Consider the following 20,324-nt stretch of genomic DNA (forward strand, 5'->3'; position numbering starts at 1 on the left):
GGAGTTCCCCTTTGGCTGACCTGGTAGAGGAACGGTCTTTTGTGCGAGCTGCGTGGGTTTGATCCCCCACCGTCGTCCCAGGCAGTGGTCTCTCTTGGTTGGGCCGAACCACTATTAAAATTTTTAATATTCTGTGCACATCCGCGCTCTGCCCTCATCACCAAGAAGCGATCACTACACGTAAAGTAGTCCCACAGAAACAAATAACTGCACTGCAAAACAACGCATGACTTGTGGATGTGTTAATTTGACAATGTTTTAAGTCACTCTGTTGTATTGTGAGATGAACCAAATGACCACAACATCTGTAATTCAACTGAACTTTACTGAATAGTGGACCGTGGCATGTTACACACACAAGTACAGCTACTTAACCAGCACAGAGGTAGAGGCTAAAGCACTCTGCCACTCAGAAAAACACTTTCTTCGCCTGTGACCTCCGACAGCAAGGCATGAACGCCACCTAGTGGACCTGTGAGAGTAGCTCATCACTTTTATCTGCACACAGTTACCCACAGTAATTTAGCAAGTAATTATAGATGATTAAACACAAATAAATGTTAGGATATCACACACGAATGGCAAAAAATTCAACTAAATCATGATCACTTACCCCCTCACTGATGCATGTGTGTGGCTTCCCGCCATGTTGGATGTCTTCTTGTTTACATCCATGGAACCTGGAAAGTAGTCCAGCAGCCTTCCCACAAGCACAGTGTGACATGTACTGACATATCTAAAGGAAACAGGGTTATTCAAGAGAATTTAGTACCTTTTGTTTTTCTTTTCCTACCCTCCCTCATCTCCACAATTCGTCATTACTATAACGTACATCAGAATCCAGTATTGCTCCACTCCTAACCAGTTGGTGGCGGTAATGCACCCTGTTGGTTTGCAAACCGTCAATAAAATCCAAGGAAGAAGAAGAATCATCATCATTGGCGGCCGGACCTGTGCAAACTACATTTCCCATGAGGCATTGCGGGGCCATCTGGCGCTGCTGCAATAAATGTGGTCAATGAGCGTCTCTGGTCCTGGACATGTTTTTTTGTGGCAGTTAGGATTCGAAACATCGGTTTTTTTCTGAGCCTTGTCAGGTAGTCTGTAACACAACTGTAATCTTCTGTGTGTTTCTGATTGAGATCGATTTTAAATCGCTGCAATTAACTTGGTTTTCCTCATCAGAAGAGTTAGCCCTGCTCGCCCGCTAATGGCTAATTGACCTAACGTCAGATGTCAGAAACCAAAGTTAACAGGTCAAAGTTAGGCCTTAGCAATACGGTGTGATTTATTGAATTATTTAATCGATTGGGAAGTGTTCTACCGGCCTGGACACTAAAAACGGCCTCCTCCACGTTTTCGAGTCAAAACAGCCGCTAATGTGAAGATAGCATGACTTCTACTATCATACCTCAGCAGTGGTGTCAAAAGTACACACATTTGTTACTTAAGTAGAAGTATAGATACTGCAGTTTAAAAACGCTCTGGTAAAAGTTGATGTATCAACTTGACTTCTTTACTCAAGTAAAAGTGAAAAAGTATGTGCTCCAAAACCTACTTAAAGTATAAAAGTATAAAGTAACCTTTAAAAAAAAAAAAAGGTAGATGCCACTATATGAATTGAAAGCTTAATTTAAAAACTGATTCGTTGTACATGTGGCCCAAGACCCAAAACCCAAAATTACCCCCCAACACCACCTGCACGAAAATGTTTCAATTCTAGAAGCTCTGAAATGCAATCTGGGACTATTCCAGACAATAAACTGCAGTGAGTTCAGCATCCATTTAGTGAAGGAAAACAACAACAAAAAAAACACAACTTTCCTTAATCAAATTCATTCCAGTAGTATTCTGCTCTTACTAGGATGTAGCAGTTTTCTAGTTTGGCAGATAGTTCTGGAGGAAATCACTGAAGAAATTAACACATTGAAAATATGGTCTGACCGAAACAAACTGTCATTAAATAAGACAGGGGTGAAGTGGAGGTGTAAGAGTCACTCGGTGTTCACAGGAAACACTTATTTATGTATGTATGTATTTATTTATGTTCATTGTTAGTTGCTTTTATATTTTCTGTTGTGTTTCTATTCAGCCTCTTTCTCTAAAATTGTATATAATAATCATTACATTATTGATATATAAACAAAAATAAATTTAAGAAATATTACAATTTGAAAACAAATGCACCCGAACGTGAAGACGTAATGCTAACTTTTAACATTGAAAATGCCATAGACATGCTAACGCGTTAGCGTCGCTCCCGTTTTTAAGTTATAGAATACATCTATCAACTGTTTCAGAAGACCATAACAGGTCGGTTTAACATAGAAAAGGTAAATAATACTCACAGAAGTATGCTCTTTAGGGTTTTAGCGGGGGAAAATTAAGCGAAAGAAAGAAAGAATAAACGAAGCAATAGGTCGAAGCATTGCTTCAATCTGCGAACCACTGCTTCGATTGGTTCACGGTTCAAAGCAAAGCCGTGCTGCAGAAAAGTTGTTTACAGGCGCACATGAAGTGAAATATATATATAAACATTAAACTGAAGCCAAGAGTAACGAGGCTGTTTGTTTTAAAAATGTAAGGAATAGAAAGTACAGATACTTGTGTGAAAATGTAATGAGTAGAAGTCAGAAGTAGGCAGAAAAATAAGTAAAGGAGTAAAGTATAGATACCTAAAAAGTGTACTTAAGTACAGTAACGAAGTATTTGTACTTCGTTAGTTAACACCTCTGGACCTCAGTGGCCAGAAAAATAGACACAGCAGACAGTCACATTCAAACCTCTTCTTCTTGTTCAGACTTAACTTCCAGTTGATTTCAGGGGTTGTACACTGAGGAGTTGCTTTTAATATTTTGTGTCTTTGAATTAGCCATAATCTTGGGCACATCTTAAAAGTAATGTGAAGTGCAACTGAGAAGAAAAAAGAAGGAAGTTTGAAGGTGGAATTCAATAAAATAATGGCAGTTGATGTTTATACGGTGCCATATGCAAACAATGAACTTCTGTCAGTACGACATCCGTTGTTATTTAAAGTACCCAATGTTGGGGTTCATCCACAAACTTAATTCTGAGCTTGAAATTCGTCAGTTGTCTCCTGTAGAGTTGCGACACGATATCTCTCTTTATCTCACAATGTTTGAAGTTAAGTATGTTTTTTGTTGTTTGCATCAAAGTTGTTTGTTTGTTTCAGGTGGTGTTTATGGCTCTGCAGGTGTAACATCAGGTATGTCATGACCTTTAGTCTGCTATCTTTTGAGTTTAGGGTTGATGTTGCATTTTCAAATTTGTAACTATACTTTAGTAACACTGATATTAATCTCAGGTGTCACCAGTGCAAAACTGGCAAATTTCCAGTAGCATGTCAGAGATTCAAAACTGATATACAGAAATTATGGTAACCAGTAAATGTACCGTGATGCCCACTCAGCCTTCTAAATTCCATGAAACTGTTGAATTACAACATACGAGGTCTGTCAAAGTATAGGTCCTTTTTATTTTTTTCAAAAACTATATGGATTTCATTCATATGTTTTTACGTCAGACATGCTTGAACCCTCGTGCGCATGCGTGAGTTTTTCCACGCCTGTCGGTGACGTCATTCGCCTGTGAGCACTCCTTGTGGGAGTGGTCGTCCAGCCCCTCGTCGGAATTCCTTTGTCTGAGACGTTGCTGAGAGACTGGCGCCTTGTTTGATCAAAATTTTTTCTAAACCTGTGAGACATCGAAGTGGACACGGTTCGAAAAATTAAGCTGGTTTTCAGTGAAAATTTTAACGGCTGATGAGAGATTTCGAGGTGATACTGTCGCTTTAAGGACTTCCCACGGTGAGAGACGTCGCGCAGCGCTCTCAGGCGCCGTCATCAGCCTGTTTCAAGCTGAAAACCTCCACATTTCAGGCTCTGTTGATCCAGGACGTCGTGAGAGAACAGAAGTTTCAGAAGAAGTCAGTTTCAGCATTTTATCCGGATATTCCACTGTTAAAGGAGATTTTTTTTAATGAAAGACGTGCGGACGGATTGCAGCTTCGGCTCGCAGCCGCCGCGACGCTCCGCCACAGGAAAAACACCTCTGTTGGAAGCCTTAAGGACAAGTTGGAACATGTCCAGCTGTTAAACAATTTCTCATATACTCACTCCACTGAAAGCCATCAAAAGCTGCCTGGATTTTACAAATGGTTATCAACACAGAGGTGTTTTTCGTGTGCCGCCGCACCGCGCCTGCTGCGTCCCAACGCGCGGACCTGTCCGCACGTCTTTCATTAAAAAAATCTCCTTTAACAGTGGAATATCCGGATAAAATGCTGAAACCGACTTCTTCTGAAACTTCTCTGTTCTCTCACGTCGTCCTGGATCAACGGAGCCTGAAATGTGGAGGTTTTCAGCTTGAAACAGGCTGACGACGGCGCCTGAGAGCGCTGCGCAACGTCTCGCACCATGGGAAGTCCTTAAAGCGACAGTATCACCTCAAAATCTCTCATCAGCCGTTAAAATTTTCACTGAAAACCAGCTTAATTTTTCGAACCGTGTCCACTTCGATGTGTCTCACAGGTTTAGAAAAAATTTTGATCAAACAAAGCGCCAGTCTCTCAGCAACTTCTCAGACAAAGGAATTCCGACGAGGGGCTGGACGACTCCTCCCACAAGGAGTGCTCACAGGCGGATGACGTCACCGACAGGCGTGGAAAAACTCACGCATGCACACGAGGGTTCAAGCATGTCTGATGTAAAAACATGAATGAAATCCATATAGTTTTTGAAAAAAATAAAAAGGACCGTTACTTTATTGACAGCCCTCATACATGATGACACAATGGCAAACTGTAGACAGGTGCAACAAGTATCAGTCATGGGTCATTCCACATGAAATTGATCTCTCTCTCTCTCTCTCTCTCTCTCTCTCTCTCTCTCTATATATCTATATATATATATATATATATATATATATATATATATATATATATATATATATATATATATATAGTGTGTAAGTCCCAGTTCGTGGTCTCGGATTTGTGTTATTTTCCCATTTTGTAGGCCTAATGTGAAAAATCCTAAATATTAGGTTCATGCTTCAAATATCTGTCCATCCAGAAAGGTCCCCAAAAAGGGGACGTGGTACTTGTTTTGGCACAGATGCTATTTTCTTGTCAGTTTTGAAAGGCCATATCTCAATAAAGTATTTGGATGAAAATTTGGATTTTATTAGATCTGTACATCATTTATCTGTGGCCCACACCCAGGTTCCACACCCCCTTTTTCAGACGCTTCTGTAATCAAGAGTATTTGGAGTATGAGTAAGTTCTAGAGTCTTAATTAATTAACAAATAAACTATTATCGCCATGTGTTCTCATTCATACTGTCAGTATTTGAGACAAGAAGAGTAGGTATTCGGGCAGCATGGTGGTTTAGTGGTTAGCACTGTTACCTCACAGCAAGAAGGTCATGGGATCGATTCCCACCTGTGGCCTTTCTGTGTGGAGTTTGCGTAGGTTCTCTCTTGGTGCTCCGGCTTCCTCCCACATACAAAGACATGCAGGTTATGTGGACTGGAAAGTTAAACTTGTCTGTAGGTGTGTGTGTGTGGATGTGAATGTATTTGTTTATATGTGGCCCTGCGACAGACTGGCGTCCCGTCCAGGTTGTGACCTGCCTCACACCCTGGACGTGCCTATGACTGCTGGGATAGGCTCCAGCCCCCATGGCCCTTAATTGGAGTAAGCGGTAACCGCTTATGTAGGTATCGTGGACCTACTCAATGTGGAGAAGGCCTACGGCCACATGCCATCCATCCGCACACCAAGTCTTTGGAGAGAGGTGAAGATGTACAGGGTTGATGACCAGTACTTGCCAGAAGTGTGGGAGTTTATGACCAAGGAAGTGGGATGCCACTTGAAGGAACTTCATTTGCCCTACTTGGCAGAAGAGATAAGCTTCAACAATGGGGAAAAAGACTTTTCATTGGCAATATTTATCATGTCTTTTAGTGTCTTTAAGTGTATTATTTATTTTACCAGGTAATAGCGTAAAGGTTCGAATAATTTATTTATTTTGTAAGACACACTTAGGATTTGATTAATTGTGTAGAATGAAAGCAGAAATTATAGTCAGTTAAATTATTGCAGACAGTCATTCCATTTGTGGATGGTAACTTATTACAAAATAGTACATAAATTGTGATGAAATTAATACACTTTAGTCATTTTTTGCAGTATGATAAGAGTCAAAAAGCACTGTTTTAGGCAAAGGAAAACTGTCCAAATTGCACTCAGAATACACCAAATTGCACCATTTTTTTTTTTTCAAAATTTCCAGGGGGGCATGCCCCCAGACCCCCCTAGATGACTTTGCGGCTTCACCGCACAATCCGTCCACTCACAGAAAATGTTCAGTCAAAAAATTTTCAGTTGCTTGCAGCCATGGCGGTTAAAAGTGAGTGAGTGAGAGTAGATTTTCTTGAAGTCCAATAAGACGGCAGTCAGTGGTCATGTGACTTCAGCGTGTTAATAATGGAGATGAAGATGTTCTTATTCATCGCTGACTTTTTGAGGATTTTCATGCCTGTTAAATAAAACGCCTGTGTTGACATCTGGAACTTAAACATTGTACTTTTTCTTTTTCAGAAGGTGGAGTCTGTGGTTCAGCATCACAGCAGGCTAAAGGAGGGCAGAGCTTAGGAAGAGTATAATGTTGCGCATTCTGTCAACAAGGACATTGCACCAAGTGGTGCCGGTGCGCTCCTTTCTGTTGGGCGCGACTGTCCCTGAACCACCAGTAGCGTTTTCTCGTTATACCGTCCACCTGTCACCACCTGCAGGCCAATGCTGGTTCTCCACCACCTCTTATAAAGAGGTGGCACATCAGCCAAAACACCAACTGCCAGAGGATGAGCCACAGAGCAGCGCTGCTCCGACCAACCGCGCGTTTGAGAAAGACAAAGCTGGGACTGAGCCTGCAGATGTGGATCCCCTGCAGGACAAGTCCATTGGCCTGTTCCAAAGGTTTAAAAAGACTTTCAAACAGTATGGGAAGGTGTTGATCCCCGTTCATCTGGTGACATCCACAGTCTGGTTTGGAGGCTTCTACTATGCTGCCATGAAGTGAGTGTCAAAATTGGAGCTCCAGTTACGACCGTAAGAGCTCTTGGTCAAAAACTCTTCTTGTGAACTTCCTGATTGAACTAAACTCCTTGTTGTGTGTTTCATTAATTCCACTTTGATAAGATGGTTGAGGGTTTTATCTCCCAGCTCATCGATGTTGGGGACATTATCGTCTGACCGTCAGTCTGTAAAGTTTTAGTTTCTGTACAGTAACTAAAGAACACCTTGTCTGATGATGACCATTTAATGGTGGTGTATTTTGTGGAGATTAGAGGAGGGTTACTCTTGAAAATGGCGGTCATCCGTTCAGTATAGCCACTATTAGGGATGTGAATCGTACAACAACTCATGATTCAATTCGATTCCGATTCTTGGGGTGACGATTCGATTCAGAATCGATTTTCGATTCAAAGAGCTCTGAGAAATAGTTATATTACTTAAAAAAATGTTTATGAAAATGCAGCTTTACAAGGTTAATCAAGTGATTCTAGATGTAAATTTACTTATCTGCTTTGCTCATTCGGAGTTGGCTGGCAGTTTAGCGAAGCACTGGTCAGTAGTCGGCAGATACCGCTGCTCACCTCTTTTAGCTCCAGGTGATAGCGTAGTGTGTGGGCTTGCGGATTTGAAATGTTTCCGAAGTACTTGACTTTCATTTTGCAGATTTTGCACACTGCATAAGTCATGTCAAGCTCCTTCTTACGCAGCAAATAATAAAATCCAAAATGCATTATTGAATTAGCTCTTCGTCCGCCATGCTAAGCTACAGCCACTGAACTCTACAGCGCACGAGTGTTTAAAGCACGCCGGACCCCGCTGTAGTACGGAAGCCGTTGCCTGACAAACAGTACACGCAGCGAGTAAGCAAGATTATGTTTAAAAAATGCTTTTAAAAAATTGATTCTTGGACATTTCGGATCGATTCAGAATCGTAATAAATAAGAATCGCGATTCGGACGTGAATCGATTTTTTTCCGACACTCCTAGCCACTATCTTCATTTACACAACAATAACTACAAAGCACCTCACCTGATTGGAACTGTTTCTTGGTGGTGCATTGGGAGAGGCTAGAGGAAGGTTCATTTCAAAAATGAGGGAAAATACACCACATACGAATTGTAAAGTGACATTGTTTTGTTGTCTACCATCTTTAAGGCACCGGTATTTTGCTACAGAAATAATTTCCGGACTTCATTATCATCTCTACTATAAAACCACAAGGGCATACACCACGCTTTGCAATGCTCTTATCTTGTCTAACTGCACTGTGGCGTGAACTTTTCCATAGTTATACATGGAAATTTCTCTTGTCACTTCAGAAATGATAAAATCTTTTTTTTCCCAGTTGATTTGCACTTGAGGCTAAACTTACTGAAACGTTTCACACTGTAAAACAGCATTTTGATTCCTGAGTCGGTCCATACAGCTCAGGGAGTAGCGATGGTCCAAAACTCAGACATTCCAGCAACAGTGAACCTTCCCAGTTTCAGTTTTGAATCTTCAGAATTACACTAACTGTCTGCAGATATAGCGTCCTGATCTTTTACTGTTAAAGTAAAGCAGTGGGCAGGGCGTCCCAAACTCCACACCGATTAGCATGTCCATTTGTCTGTCCATCCATCTGTTTGTTTTCGCTTGTTAGCACAATATCTCAAGTACCAGTTGACAAATTTCATTCGTATTTAACATATGGGTGTACTTGGGTGATCCCCTGACACCAGTCGATCACGCTGACTTTGGGGTCAATTTCAAATTTTGCAAGCAAAAACTTTGGTGGGGTGTGTTGTAGTCATTTTAGAAGTGCAACATTTAACCCGTTCGCCTGATTTCAGTGAACCTTCATGCTATGTGTCACATCATTTTCGTCTAATGTTGTCAAGGAGCGATAATTGGATTTTTGTCGTTGATGGGTTTTTTTTTTTGCTTTTTTTTTTTTTTTTTTTTTGTATTTCATATGTCAGTAACTTGTAAAAAGGTGGACCAGTTTGTTTATTCAAGTGTCTAAAGACAAAATATTTATGACCACCGTTAATAATCCATGCAAACAACTAGTACGGTAGAGCGGGAGGATCATTTTATGAACTTGATCGCAAACCTACGGTGGAATATTAGGCCAGTAAGTCAGAAATTTATAAGAAAACAATCAGTTATTCTTTGAGAATAAGTCATCTCAACAAATCATAAATCTGCAAGAAAAGCCATAAGTTTAACATTTGTTTTTAAATGTCTTGACTGCTGACAAATGTAATATTCTCAGCAGAGAAAAACTATTTTTTCTGAATATTTTCAAGTATATTTAACATTATTATACTAGAGATACATAATTCCAACGCAATGTTTTTTCAGGTTTTTAAAGTCTTGCTCTTCCTTGTATTTTGTTTGTCGTCAGGGGCGTGAATGTTGTGCCGTTCCTGGAGATGATCGGTTTTCCACAGTCGCTCGTTGACCTTCTGAGAGACTCTTCCAGTGGCTACGCTCTGACTGCCTACGCTATGTACAAGGTCAATTTAGTCCAAGACCAACTGGATTTTACTGAAGTCAGCATGATTTAATTTTTAACCAGTTACATTAATTTGTAGTTTACCCTAAAAACTCCCCACAATACTGCAATTTGAATGACTGCTTTCATTTCAAGGAGTTTTCATTCCACCTCAAAGTGAGAACATTTGTTTTCAACTGCAAACACTGAGTCAATCAATCAATAAATCAATCAATCCTGTATTTGTTCCAAGTGGGACAATTTGTTGTGCAAATAGTAGGGGTGTATATTTAACACATGAATAAAACACTGACATAAATATTGAAGACTGTATTAATGTCCTTTGTTAAAAGAAAGAAAAAGCTTTATAATTCACAATAGTAACATAAAAACAATTAAAAGAACAAGTTTAATGTTAATTCGTGTTAATATTTTCACAGTATTTGATTCAGGAACTGAGGGTTAAAAAAAAACTTGTCTCATAATCTTCTTGTTTCACTTTCATTGTGGACACCTCTATTAACCTCCAAAAAGGGAATCAGCTGCAAATCGTGAATTATCTGCAAACCATTAATTGTAAAACATGAATACTGAAAAAAATCTCACAAAATGTGAACGCGGGTCTCAAAACGTGAATATCATTCATGATATATATACGAGGGCTGTCAATAAAGTTACGGTCCTTTTTATTTTTTCAAAAACTATATGGATTTCATTCATATGTTTTTACGTCAGACATGCTTGAACCCTCGTGCGCATGCGTGAGTTTTTCCACGCCTGTCGGTGACGTCATTCGCCTGTGAGCACTCCTTGTGGGAGGAGTCGTCCAGCCCCTCGTCGGAATTCGTTTGTCTGAGAAGTTGCTGAGAGACTGGCGCGTTGTTTGATCAAAATTTTTTCTAAACCTGTGAGACACATCGAAGTGGACACGGTTCGAAAAATTAAGCTGGTTTTCAGTGAAAATTTTAACGGCTGATGATAGATTTTGAGGTGATTCTGTCGCTTTAAGGACTTTTCACAGTGCGAGACGTCGCTCAGCGCTCTCAGGCAGCGTCATCAGCCTGTTCAAGCTGAAAACCTCCACATTTCAGGCTCTATTGATCCAGGACGTCGTGAGAGAACAGAGAAGTTTCAGAAGAAGTCGGTTTCAGCATTTTATCCGGATATTCCACTGTTAAAGGAGATTTTTTTTAATGAAAGACGTGCGGACGGGTCCGCGCGACGGGACGCAGCCGCCGCGACGCTCCGCCACAGGAAAAACACCTCTGTTGGAAGCCTTAAGGACAAGTTGGAACATGTCCTGCCTGTTAAACAATTTCTCATATACTCACTCCACTGAAAGCCATCAAAAGCCGCCTGGATTTTACAAATGGTTATCAACACGGAGGTGTTTTTCCTGTGCCGCCGTACCGCGTCGGCTGCGTCCCGACGCGCGGATCCGTCCGCACGTCTTTCATTAAAAAAATCTCCTTTAACAGTGGAATATCCGGATAAAATGCTGAAACCGACTTCTTCTGAAACTTCTCTGTTCTCTCACGACGTCCTGGATCAATAGAGCCTGAAATGTGGAGGTTTTCAGCTTGAACAGGCTGATGACGCTGCCTGAGAGCGCAGCGCGACGTCTCGCACCATGGGAAGTCCTTAAAGCGACAGAATCACCTCAAAATCTCTCATCAGCTGTTAAAATTTTCCACTGAAAACCAGCTTAATTTTTCGAACCGTGTCCACTTCGATGTGTCTCACAGGTTTAGAAAAAATTTTGATCAAACAACGCGCCAGTCTCTCAGCAACTTCTCAGACAAACGAATTCCGACGAGGGGCTGGACGACTCCTCCCACAAGGAGTGCTCACAGGCGAATGACGTCACCGACAGGCGTGGAAAAACTCACGCATGCGCACGAGGGTTCAAGCATGTCTGACGTAAAAACATATGAATGAAATCCATATAGTTTTTGAAAAAAATAAAAAGGACCGTTACTTTATTGACAGCCCTCGTATATATATATATTGTTCACAAACCAGTCTAAATCTGTGATAGTGAGCACTTCTCTTTTGCTGAGATAATCCATCCCACCTCACAGGTGTGCCATATCAAGATGCTGATTAGACACCATGATTAGTGCACAGGTGTGCCTTAGACTGCCCACAATAAAAGGCCACTCTGAAAGGTGCAGTTTTATCACACAGCACAATGCCACAGATGTCACAAGATTTGAGGGAGCGTGCAATTGGCATGCTGACAGCAGGAATGTCAGCCAGAGCTGTTGCTCGTGTATTGAATGTTCATTTCTCTACCATAAGCCGTCTCCAAAGGCGTTTCAGAGAATTTGGCAGTACATCCATCCAGCCTCACAACCGCAGACCACGTGTAACCACACCAGCCCAGGACCTCCACATCCAGCATGTTCACCTCCAAGATCGTCTGAGACCAGCCACTCGGACAGCTGCTGAAACAATCGGTTTGCATAACCAAAGAATTTATGCACAAACTGTCAGAAACCGTCTCAGGGAAGCTCATCTGCATGCTCGTCGTCCTCATCGGGGTCTCGACCTGACTCCAGTTCGTCGTCGTAACCGACTTGAGTGGGCAAATGCTCACATTCGCTGGCGTTTGGCACGTTGGAGAGGTGTTCTCTTCACGGATGAATCCTGGTTCACACTGTTAAGGGCAGATGGCAGACAGCGTGTGTGGCGTCGTGTGGGTGAGCGGTTTTATGAGGCGTCTGTTATGGACGAAGAACACAGGTGCATTTTATTGATGGCATTTTGAATGCACAGAGATACCGTGACGAGATCCTGAGGCCCATTGTTGTGCCATACATCCAAGAACATCACCTCATGTTGCAGCAGGATAATGCACGGCCCCATGTTGCAAGGATCTATACACAATTCTTGGAAGCTGAAAATGTCCCAGTTCTTGCATGGCCGGCATACTCACCCATTGAGCATGTTTGGGATGCTCTGGACCGGCGTATACGACAGAGTGTACCAATTCCTGCCAATATCCAGCAACTTCGCACAGCCATTGAAGAGTGGACCAACATTCCACAATTGACAACCTGATCAACTCTATGCGAAGGAGATGTGTTGCACTGCATGAGGCAAATGGTGATCACACCAGATACTGACTGGTATCCCCCCCCCCCAATAAAACAAAACTGCACCTTTCAGAGTGGCCTTTTATTGTGGACAGTCTAAGGCACACCTGTGCACTAATCATGGTGTCTAATCAGCATCTTGATATGGCACATCTGTGAGGTGGGATGGATTATCTCAGCTTTAGACTGGTTTGTGAACAATATTTGAGGGAAATGGTGATACTGTGTATGTGGAAAAGGTTTTAGATCTTTGAGTTCATCTCATACAAAATGGGAGCAAAACCAAAAGTGTTGCGTTTATATTTTTGTTGAGTGTAAATTAGCTTCACGCAGGCGTCTTCTGTCACAGCACTTACAGGTAACTCCAGACTGTCTTTGATCATCCTGGAGCTGATCAATGGGTGAGCCTTTGCCATTCTGGTTATTCTTCTATCCATTTTGATGGTGGTTTTCCATTTTCTTCCACGTGTCTTTTTTTTTTTTTTTGTCCATTTTAAAGTATTGGAGATCATTGTAGATGAACAGCCTATAATTTTTTGCGCCTGCATATAAGTTTTCCCCTCTCCAATCAACTTTTTAATCAAACTACACTGTTCTTCTGAAGAATTTCTTGAACGTCCCGTTTTCCTCAGGCTTTCAAAGAGAAAAGCATGTTCAACAGGTGCTGGCTTCATCCTTAAATAGGGGACACCTGATTCACACCTGTTTGTTCCACAAAATTGACAAACTCACTGACTGAATGCCACACTACTATTATTGTGAACACCCCCTTTTCTAGTTTTTTTTTTTTTTTTTTTTTACTAATAGCCCAATTTCATAGCCTTAAGAGTGTGCATATCATGAATGCTTGGTCTTGTTGGATTTGTGAGAATCTACTGGTACCTTGTTTCCCATGTAACAATAAGAAATATACTCAAAACCTGGATTAATCTTTTTAGTCACATAGCACTACTATTATTCTGAACACTACTGTGTGTGTGTGTGTGTATATATATATATGTATGTATTTATTACACACAGGAGCAGCAGGAAACCACTGATGCGTTCAGTGAATTTGGTGACACTACACCTGAATTTATTGAATATTTTTCTGGTGTCTTGTTTTTGTTCTTTGTAGACGGTTCCTAAGCTTCCGTTTCTCCGCCGCCTGCTCGTTCAGATTGTTATTTTTCCAGCTCAAAGGATGGTTTATATGGATAAAAATAAGGTTATAGCTCGTTGTCTACCTTTTTTTTTTCTACAACGTTTCTCTTAAGATAATTGAGCTGTTTACCGGAGGGGGAGGTTTCTGTCCTCTGTGAGTTTGACAGATGGACCGTCCCAGTCAATCTCCTCACCTGATCACACTGTCCCTGGAGCGGGACACACCCAGCAGGGCCGGGCACTTGACAACAGAAGTGACAGCTGCTCGCGGATCATCTCCCCACCTCACCAAAAATAAACCTTTTTTTTTTTTTTTTTTTTTTTTTTTGCAGTGATCGGGTTTGCTATCAAGATTTCCTGCAATAATTGATCCATAAACTACTTAAAGTGAAAAAAATGTTTATTAATAATGATATTCACATTTTGCGAGACCCGCGTTCACATTTTGGGAGATATTTTTTCAGCATTCATGTTTTGCAATTAACAGTTTGCGAATAATTCATGATCTACAGCTGATTTCTGTTTTGGGGGTTAACACCTCTACATTGAATGTGTTAATATAATGCCTGTGTCAGCCACAAGGGGAAAGAACTGAGGGAGTACAACACAGAAGATACCCTGTGTCTCATTTTAGGGGCTGCATCTTTCAAAGGTTCTGTGAAGGTCTGGCCTTCCAAGCAAGGCTTTGAGTCGGTTTGTGGGACAAAATGAAAACCAGAAACTTTTGATATTTTGCTAGGAACGAAAACGAAACCAGAAACATATTTATTTTTTTATGTTCCGGAAAGAACGTTTATTTAAAATGATGGTAACCAGTTAATACCATTTATTTTTTTTAATTCTTGAGAAGATTTCCATTTACAGTGACCCGGTGAAGACGTCAGGCTCCATTAATGCTCCACAACCAAGCAGTTGGAGGCAATAATACAAACTGCCAATAAACAAAGAAGAAGAATCATTATGATTATTATTATTCACTTCCGCATTGGTGGGACAAAGCGCTGCCGTTTCCTACTGAGAATGGCACCCGGAGCAGACAAACATCGACGGGCTTCTTTAAAAGCACTTGCATTTACTAAGGTCATCATTATGCTGTTTTTTGTTTGTTTGTTTTTTGTCTTTGTGGATCGAATGGAATTTATATTCATCACAAGCTGAAAGATACATCAGATGGCTGAATGCTGAAAGGAATATATTTCAACTTTTAAAATGACTTATTTTTCTTGTTGACAGGACAAAGTGCTGGAGTTCTCTGGTTCAGGCTGTGAAATACCTGGAGCAGACAAACTCTGAGGGACCTCTTAAAAACAGTGTTTCTTAAGTAATTTCCACATTAAGGGATTAAAGTATTTCCCAGATGTTGTTCCAAAACACGAATGTGTTCTCTTCAGGCTGTAATATTGAATCTGACTGTTTTTGTTCGGAACAAACCAGTTGGGAAGAAATTCAGGTTCAAACCCTACTTTTAAGACCGTGGAAGCCGAACCAGCCTTTCTGAAATGAGACTGTCCTAACCCTCAGATGATTTTTCAGTCATGTCATTTACTTTCAGTCATGTCATTTACAACTTGTCCTTTTGTTTGTGATGCAAAGAATACACCTGTTGTATTTTTGTTTTGGGGGAAAGAAGGCTGCATTCATCAGCTCTGCAGTTCCATTGAGCCTCCAAAATGAGACGGCTTAGTTGCACCACTAGCCTTGCACAGCCGGCGAACACAGCATTTGAAGGAGGCAGCCTTCAAAGGATGCAGCCTGGAACTGAGACACAGCCTCTTCTAGAAAAGTGGATTTATTTAAAAAAAAAAAAAATCAAGTTTTCATATTGTGCAGGAAACATCAGCAGAGCTACACTGAGATAAGAGATCATTTCTGTCAGCCAGAAATGATTCGGATCAAATAATTCAGCTCTAATCTGCCCCCTGGTGGAGTTTTTTTAAAAGGTATGAGAGGAAATGCATATGATGCCTGTAGGTGGCACACACGCCACGCTGCTTCCTGGCTTCATTATCAGTGGGCGGAGCAAAGACTGAGTGAAAGCAGTGCTTGGCAATAGAAGAGATTTAATCAGAGTTTAGGACGTAACTGTAAAGTTTGAAAAGCAGATTAGAAATGGTTTTGTTTGTGTTGTTTTGTGGGAACTCTGGATTAATGTTTTGGTTTGTACCTGTGATTGACAGCTCTCCAGATCCAAAGTGTTTTTTGTCCCCCCCAGATTGCAACGCCAGCTCGGTATACGGTGACTCTGGGTGGCACCTCACTGTCTGTTCAGTACCTCCGCAAACGTGGTTACTTATCAACGCCGCCGCCGGTAACGGAGTACATCCAGGACAAGATGGAGGAGACAAAAGAAAAACTTACAGAAAAAATGGAGACGACAAAGGAGAGATTGTCTGAGAAAATGGAGGAAACCAAAGAACGCATCTCTGAGAAGATGGAAGAGACAAAAGACAAACTGTCTGAGAAACTGCAGGAAACCAAAGACCGAGTCTCTGAGGGCAAAGCCTTCTTCAGAAAGAAAAGTGATTCCTGAGTGTTGGTCTGATCCAGTTTTAGATTTTCAGTTTGGGATTTTGGGAACCTGTGATTGCACGTCCTGTCCAGAAATGTCATCTCCTGTGTCACTCGCCGTCTGATTCAATGTCAAATCCACAATCACAAACCACAAGCAGATTCCTGCCTACGCGTCAGTCAGACTGGGTTTACACACACCGCGTTCCTCTGTATCCTCGTTCATCCTGTCACCATGCTTTGCTTTTTTTTTCTGTGAACTGTGGAGGTGATTTATTTTTTTTAAACCCAGTTAGGAGAATAAAACTTGAATCTAACAGTTAGCTGTGTGTACAAGTCCATCAAAGCCTTTGGGAAAGCTAATACACTTTATGATGTCATAAAGTGATATTTTATTTTTTATGTAACTGTTAGCTAAAACAAGCTAATTATACTGTACGAGTCTAATGCACTTTGTGTGTTTACCACCTGTCATAATGACTGAACATAAACTACTCAAAAAATATAACGCAAGGCTAAAATACCCTCAGCTCTATGAGCATTGTGTTATTTGTAATTTGCAGTTTAGTTAATTATGTGTAAATTATTTGTTCATGTCGTGCAAATCAAGGAATATTTGTAGATGACCCTCTGTGCATTTGCATGTATTGAGACAAATTTAACTCCATTTACCCATTTGAGATATCCCATAATCCCTTGCGTGCCAGAGAGTCACTGCAGTCTAAACAACATAGAGAAACCAGATGACGACAATTGTAAATGAACATTATCCGACCAAAATGTAATTGTTTTGTGCTTTTGATCACGTTAATAAGAGACTGCTGCATGAATCCCTGAAAACTTACTAAAACAAATATTACAAATAATCCATGTCTGCTACGTTTAACCTGTGTGGAATTTAATAAATGCAAACCGAATTTCAGACATTATATAGCCTATATATATTCTGGACAAAAAATGCTGTAAAGGACAATAAGCAGCACATTAAAAAGCAAACTTCACTTTCTCCCAGAACAACATGAACAGGAAGCGATCGTGGCTCACAGCAATTCCCATTGAAAATAACAGCCTGAGCTTCTTACGTTTACATAAAACAAACAATGTCTAAAATCCTAGTTAATATATTCATGAGAGTTTTAGGCATAATTTACAAAGGGTTTTATGTTGCAATGTTAATGCTGTTGTCCGTGTGCTGCGGTTGAAGTGCAGCCTGATCACAGCGTCTCAATGCAGTTCTCAATGACATGTCACAGCGCGGCGACCTCTTCGAAATTTTGCGGGATTTGAAACCTCAGTAGGGCAAAGAGAAAGTTAACATGCAAGCTAACGTCCACAAAATGTCTTGTAAATGACACCAGAGGTGTTAATCAGATTACATGAACAGCGTTTTCAGTTGTAGAAGTGTTTATTTCTCACTTGCTTTTACATAATAAACCAGAAATGAAGCTGTTAGCAAGTCGCAAAACTAGGAACCATGGTAACCTCCGTAAAATGTCTTATAAGTTCTGAGGTGTTAATAGGTTCCAAAAACAGCGTTTTCAGTTTTAGAAGTGCTTACTTCTCACTCGCTTTTACATAATATATGAGAAACGTGCAACCCCAATTCCAGTGAAGTTGGGACGTTGTGCAAAATGTAAATAAAAACAATGCGATTTGCAAATCCTCTTCAACCTATATTCAATTGAATACACCACAAAGACAAGATATTTAATGTTCAAACTGATAAACTATTTTTTTTATTTTTTGAAATGGATGTCTGCAACACGTTTCAAAAAATTTGGGACAGTGGTATGTTTACCACTGTGTTACATCACCTTCTAACAACACTCAAGTGTTTGGGAACTGAGGACACTAATTGTTGAAGCTTTGTAGGTGCAATTCTTTCCCATTCTTGTTTGATGTACGACTTCAATTGTTTAACAGTCCGGGGTCTCCGTTGTCGTATTTTGCGCTTCATAATGTGCCACACATTTTCAATGGGTGACAGGTCTGGACTGCAGGCAGGCCAGTCTAGTACCCGCACTCTTTTACTACGAAGCCACACTGTTGTAACAGGTGCAGAATGTGGCTTGGCATTGTCTTGCTGAAATAAGCAGGGATGTCCCTGAAAAATGGTAAATGGACTGCATTTATATAGCACTTTTCCATCGAAATTAGATGCTTAAAGTGCTTTACAATTATGCCTCACATTCAACCCGATGTCAGGGTGCTGCCATACAAGGCGCTCACTACACACCGGGAGCAATGAAAAAGACGTTGCTTGGATGGCAGCATGTGTTGCTCCAAAACTTGGATGTACCTTTCAGCACTGATGGGGCTGTCACAGATGTGTAAGTTGCCCATGATATGGGTACTAACACACACCCATACCATCACAGATGCTGGCTTTTGAACTTTGCGCTGGTAACAATCTGGATGGTCTTTTTCCTCTTTTGTCCGGAAGACATGACGGCCATGATTTCCAAAAACGATTTGAAATGTGGACTCATCAGACCACATCACACTTTTCCACTTTGCGTCTCCATTTCATATGAGCTCGGGCCCAGAGAAGGTGGCAGCGTTTCTGGATGTTGTTGATGTATGGCTTTCACTTTGCATGGTAGAGATTTAACTTGCACTTGTAGATGTAGTGACGAGCTGTGTTAACTGACTATGGCTTTCTGAAGTGTTCCTGGGCCCACGCAGTGAGATCCTTTACATAATGATGTCAGTTTTTAATGCAGTGCCACCTGAGGGATCAAATGCTACAGGCATTCAATGTTTTCGGCCTTGCCGGTTACATGTGGAAAGTTCTCCAGATTCTCTGAATCTTCTGATTATATTATGGACTGTAGATGATGGAATCCCTAAATTCCTTGCAATTGAATGTTGAGAAACATTGTTCTTAAACTGTTGAGGTGATCTTCACCCCATCTTTGCTTGTGAACGGCTGAGCCTTTTGGGGATGCTCCTTTTATACCCAATCATGAGTATCCTCAGTTCCGCTTATTGAGTGTTGTTAGAAGGAAAGGTGATGTAACAGTGGTAAACATACCACTGTTCCAGCTTTTTTGAAACGTGTTGCAGGCATCCATTTCAAAATGAGCAAATATTTGCACAAAATCAATAAAGTTTATCAGTTTGAACATTAAATATCTAGTCTTTGTGGTGTATTCAATTGAACATAGGTTGAAAAGGATTTGCAAATCATTGTATTCTGTTTTTATTTACATTTTACACTACATCCCAGCTTCATTGGAATTGGGATTGTATATAAATAAACACAAAACGAAGAAACCAGCAACTGACGTCACAGTGCAGCTCTACTCTAACTGGCTGTCACCTGTGTCACAAAGCACAAAATGGGTCAGATTATGACAATACGACTTTTTAAACCTCTTAAAATAAATCAGGGTTAGCCATCTTTTAACTTGGCCAAGGCCTGTGTCTCAAGAATGTGGCAGTAATAGAACTGTACATGCTGTACACATATGGACAGACGCCAGGTCTTCGCAGTACCTGTCCTTCAGACTTTTGTTTTTTTGTTTTGTTTAGTTTTCAGTAAATACTGCTGGCAGCAACATGCTGTGGAGATGTTTTTCAGCAGCAGGAACTGGGAGACTAGTCAGAATTTCAGAATTGTGGGGAAAGATGAATGCAGCAATGTACAGAGACATCCTGGATGAAAACCTGCTCCAGAGCACTCTTGACCTCAAACTGGGATGACGGTTCATCTTTCAGTAGGACAATGACCCTAAACACACAGCCAAGATATCAAAGGAGTGTCTTCAGGACAACTGTGAATGTCCTTGAGTGGCCCAGCCAGAGCCCAGACCTGAATCTGATTGAACATCTCTGGAGAGATCTGAAAATGTCTGTGCACCGACACTCCCCATCCAACCTGATGGAGCTTAACAGGTGCTGCAAAGAGGAATGGACAAAACTGCCCAAAGATAGGTGGACCAAGCTTGTGACATCATATGAGCGAAGCGACGCGGAAGTCCACAATGAAACAG

The 20,324-nt window shown here is 41.0% G+C and overlaps 1 protein-coding gene and 1 long non-coding RNA gene across 2 annotated transcripts; one reads left to right on the plus strand and one right to left on the minus strand.

Moving 5' to 3' along the window:
• Positions 1-952: 952 nt before the first annotated feature.
• fam210ab (family with sequence similarity 210 member Ab) lies at positions 953-16,420 on the plus strand. Its single transcript, XM_034173889.1, has 5 exons — positions 953-1,097; positions 3,194-3,226; positions 6,624-7,100; positions 9,491-9,602; positions 16,034-16,420. The coding sequence occupies exons 3-5, from the start codon at positions 6,688-6,690 to the stop codon at positions 16,349-16,351; spliced, it is 843 nt and encodes a 280-aa protein (XP_034029780.1). The 5' UTR covers positions 953-1,097; positions 3,194-3,226; positions 6,624-6,687; the 3' UTR covers positions 16,352-16,420.
• Positions 16,288-17,012, minus strand: LOC117513657. Its single transcript, XR_004561665.1, has 2 exons — positions 16,529-17,012; positions 16,288-16,494 (listed from the first exon to the last, which is right to left on the minus strand). It is a non-coding gene; the product is annotated as an uncharacterized LOC117513657 (long non-coding RNA).
• Between the last annotated feature and the right edge of the window lie 3,312 nt (positions 17,013-20,324).

This window comes from Thalassophryne amazonica, chromosome 7 (genome assembly GCF_902500255.1).
Source record: "Thalassophryne amazonica chromosome 7, fThaAma1.1, whole genome shotgun sequence".
Taxonomy (NCBI): Eukaryota; Metazoa; Chordata; class Actinopteri; order Batrachoidiformes; family Batrachoididae; genus Thalassophryne; species Thalassophryne amazonica.

Excerpts from the sequence above, each read along its gene's own strand:
- fam210ab (XM_034173889.1), top strand. The coding sequence starts at position 6,688 with ATGTTGCGCATTCTGTCAACAAGGACATTGCACCAAGTGGTGCCGGTG. Across the intron at positions 7,101-9,490 it reads TTCTACTATGCTGCCATGAA|GGGCGTGAATGTTGTGCCGT; the intron begins GTGAGTGTCAAA and ends GTTTGTCGTCAG. Across the intron at positions 9,603-16,033 it reads CTGCCTACGCTATGTACAAG|ATTGCAACGCCAGCTCGGTA; the intron begins GTCAATTTAGTC and ends TGTCCCCCCCAG.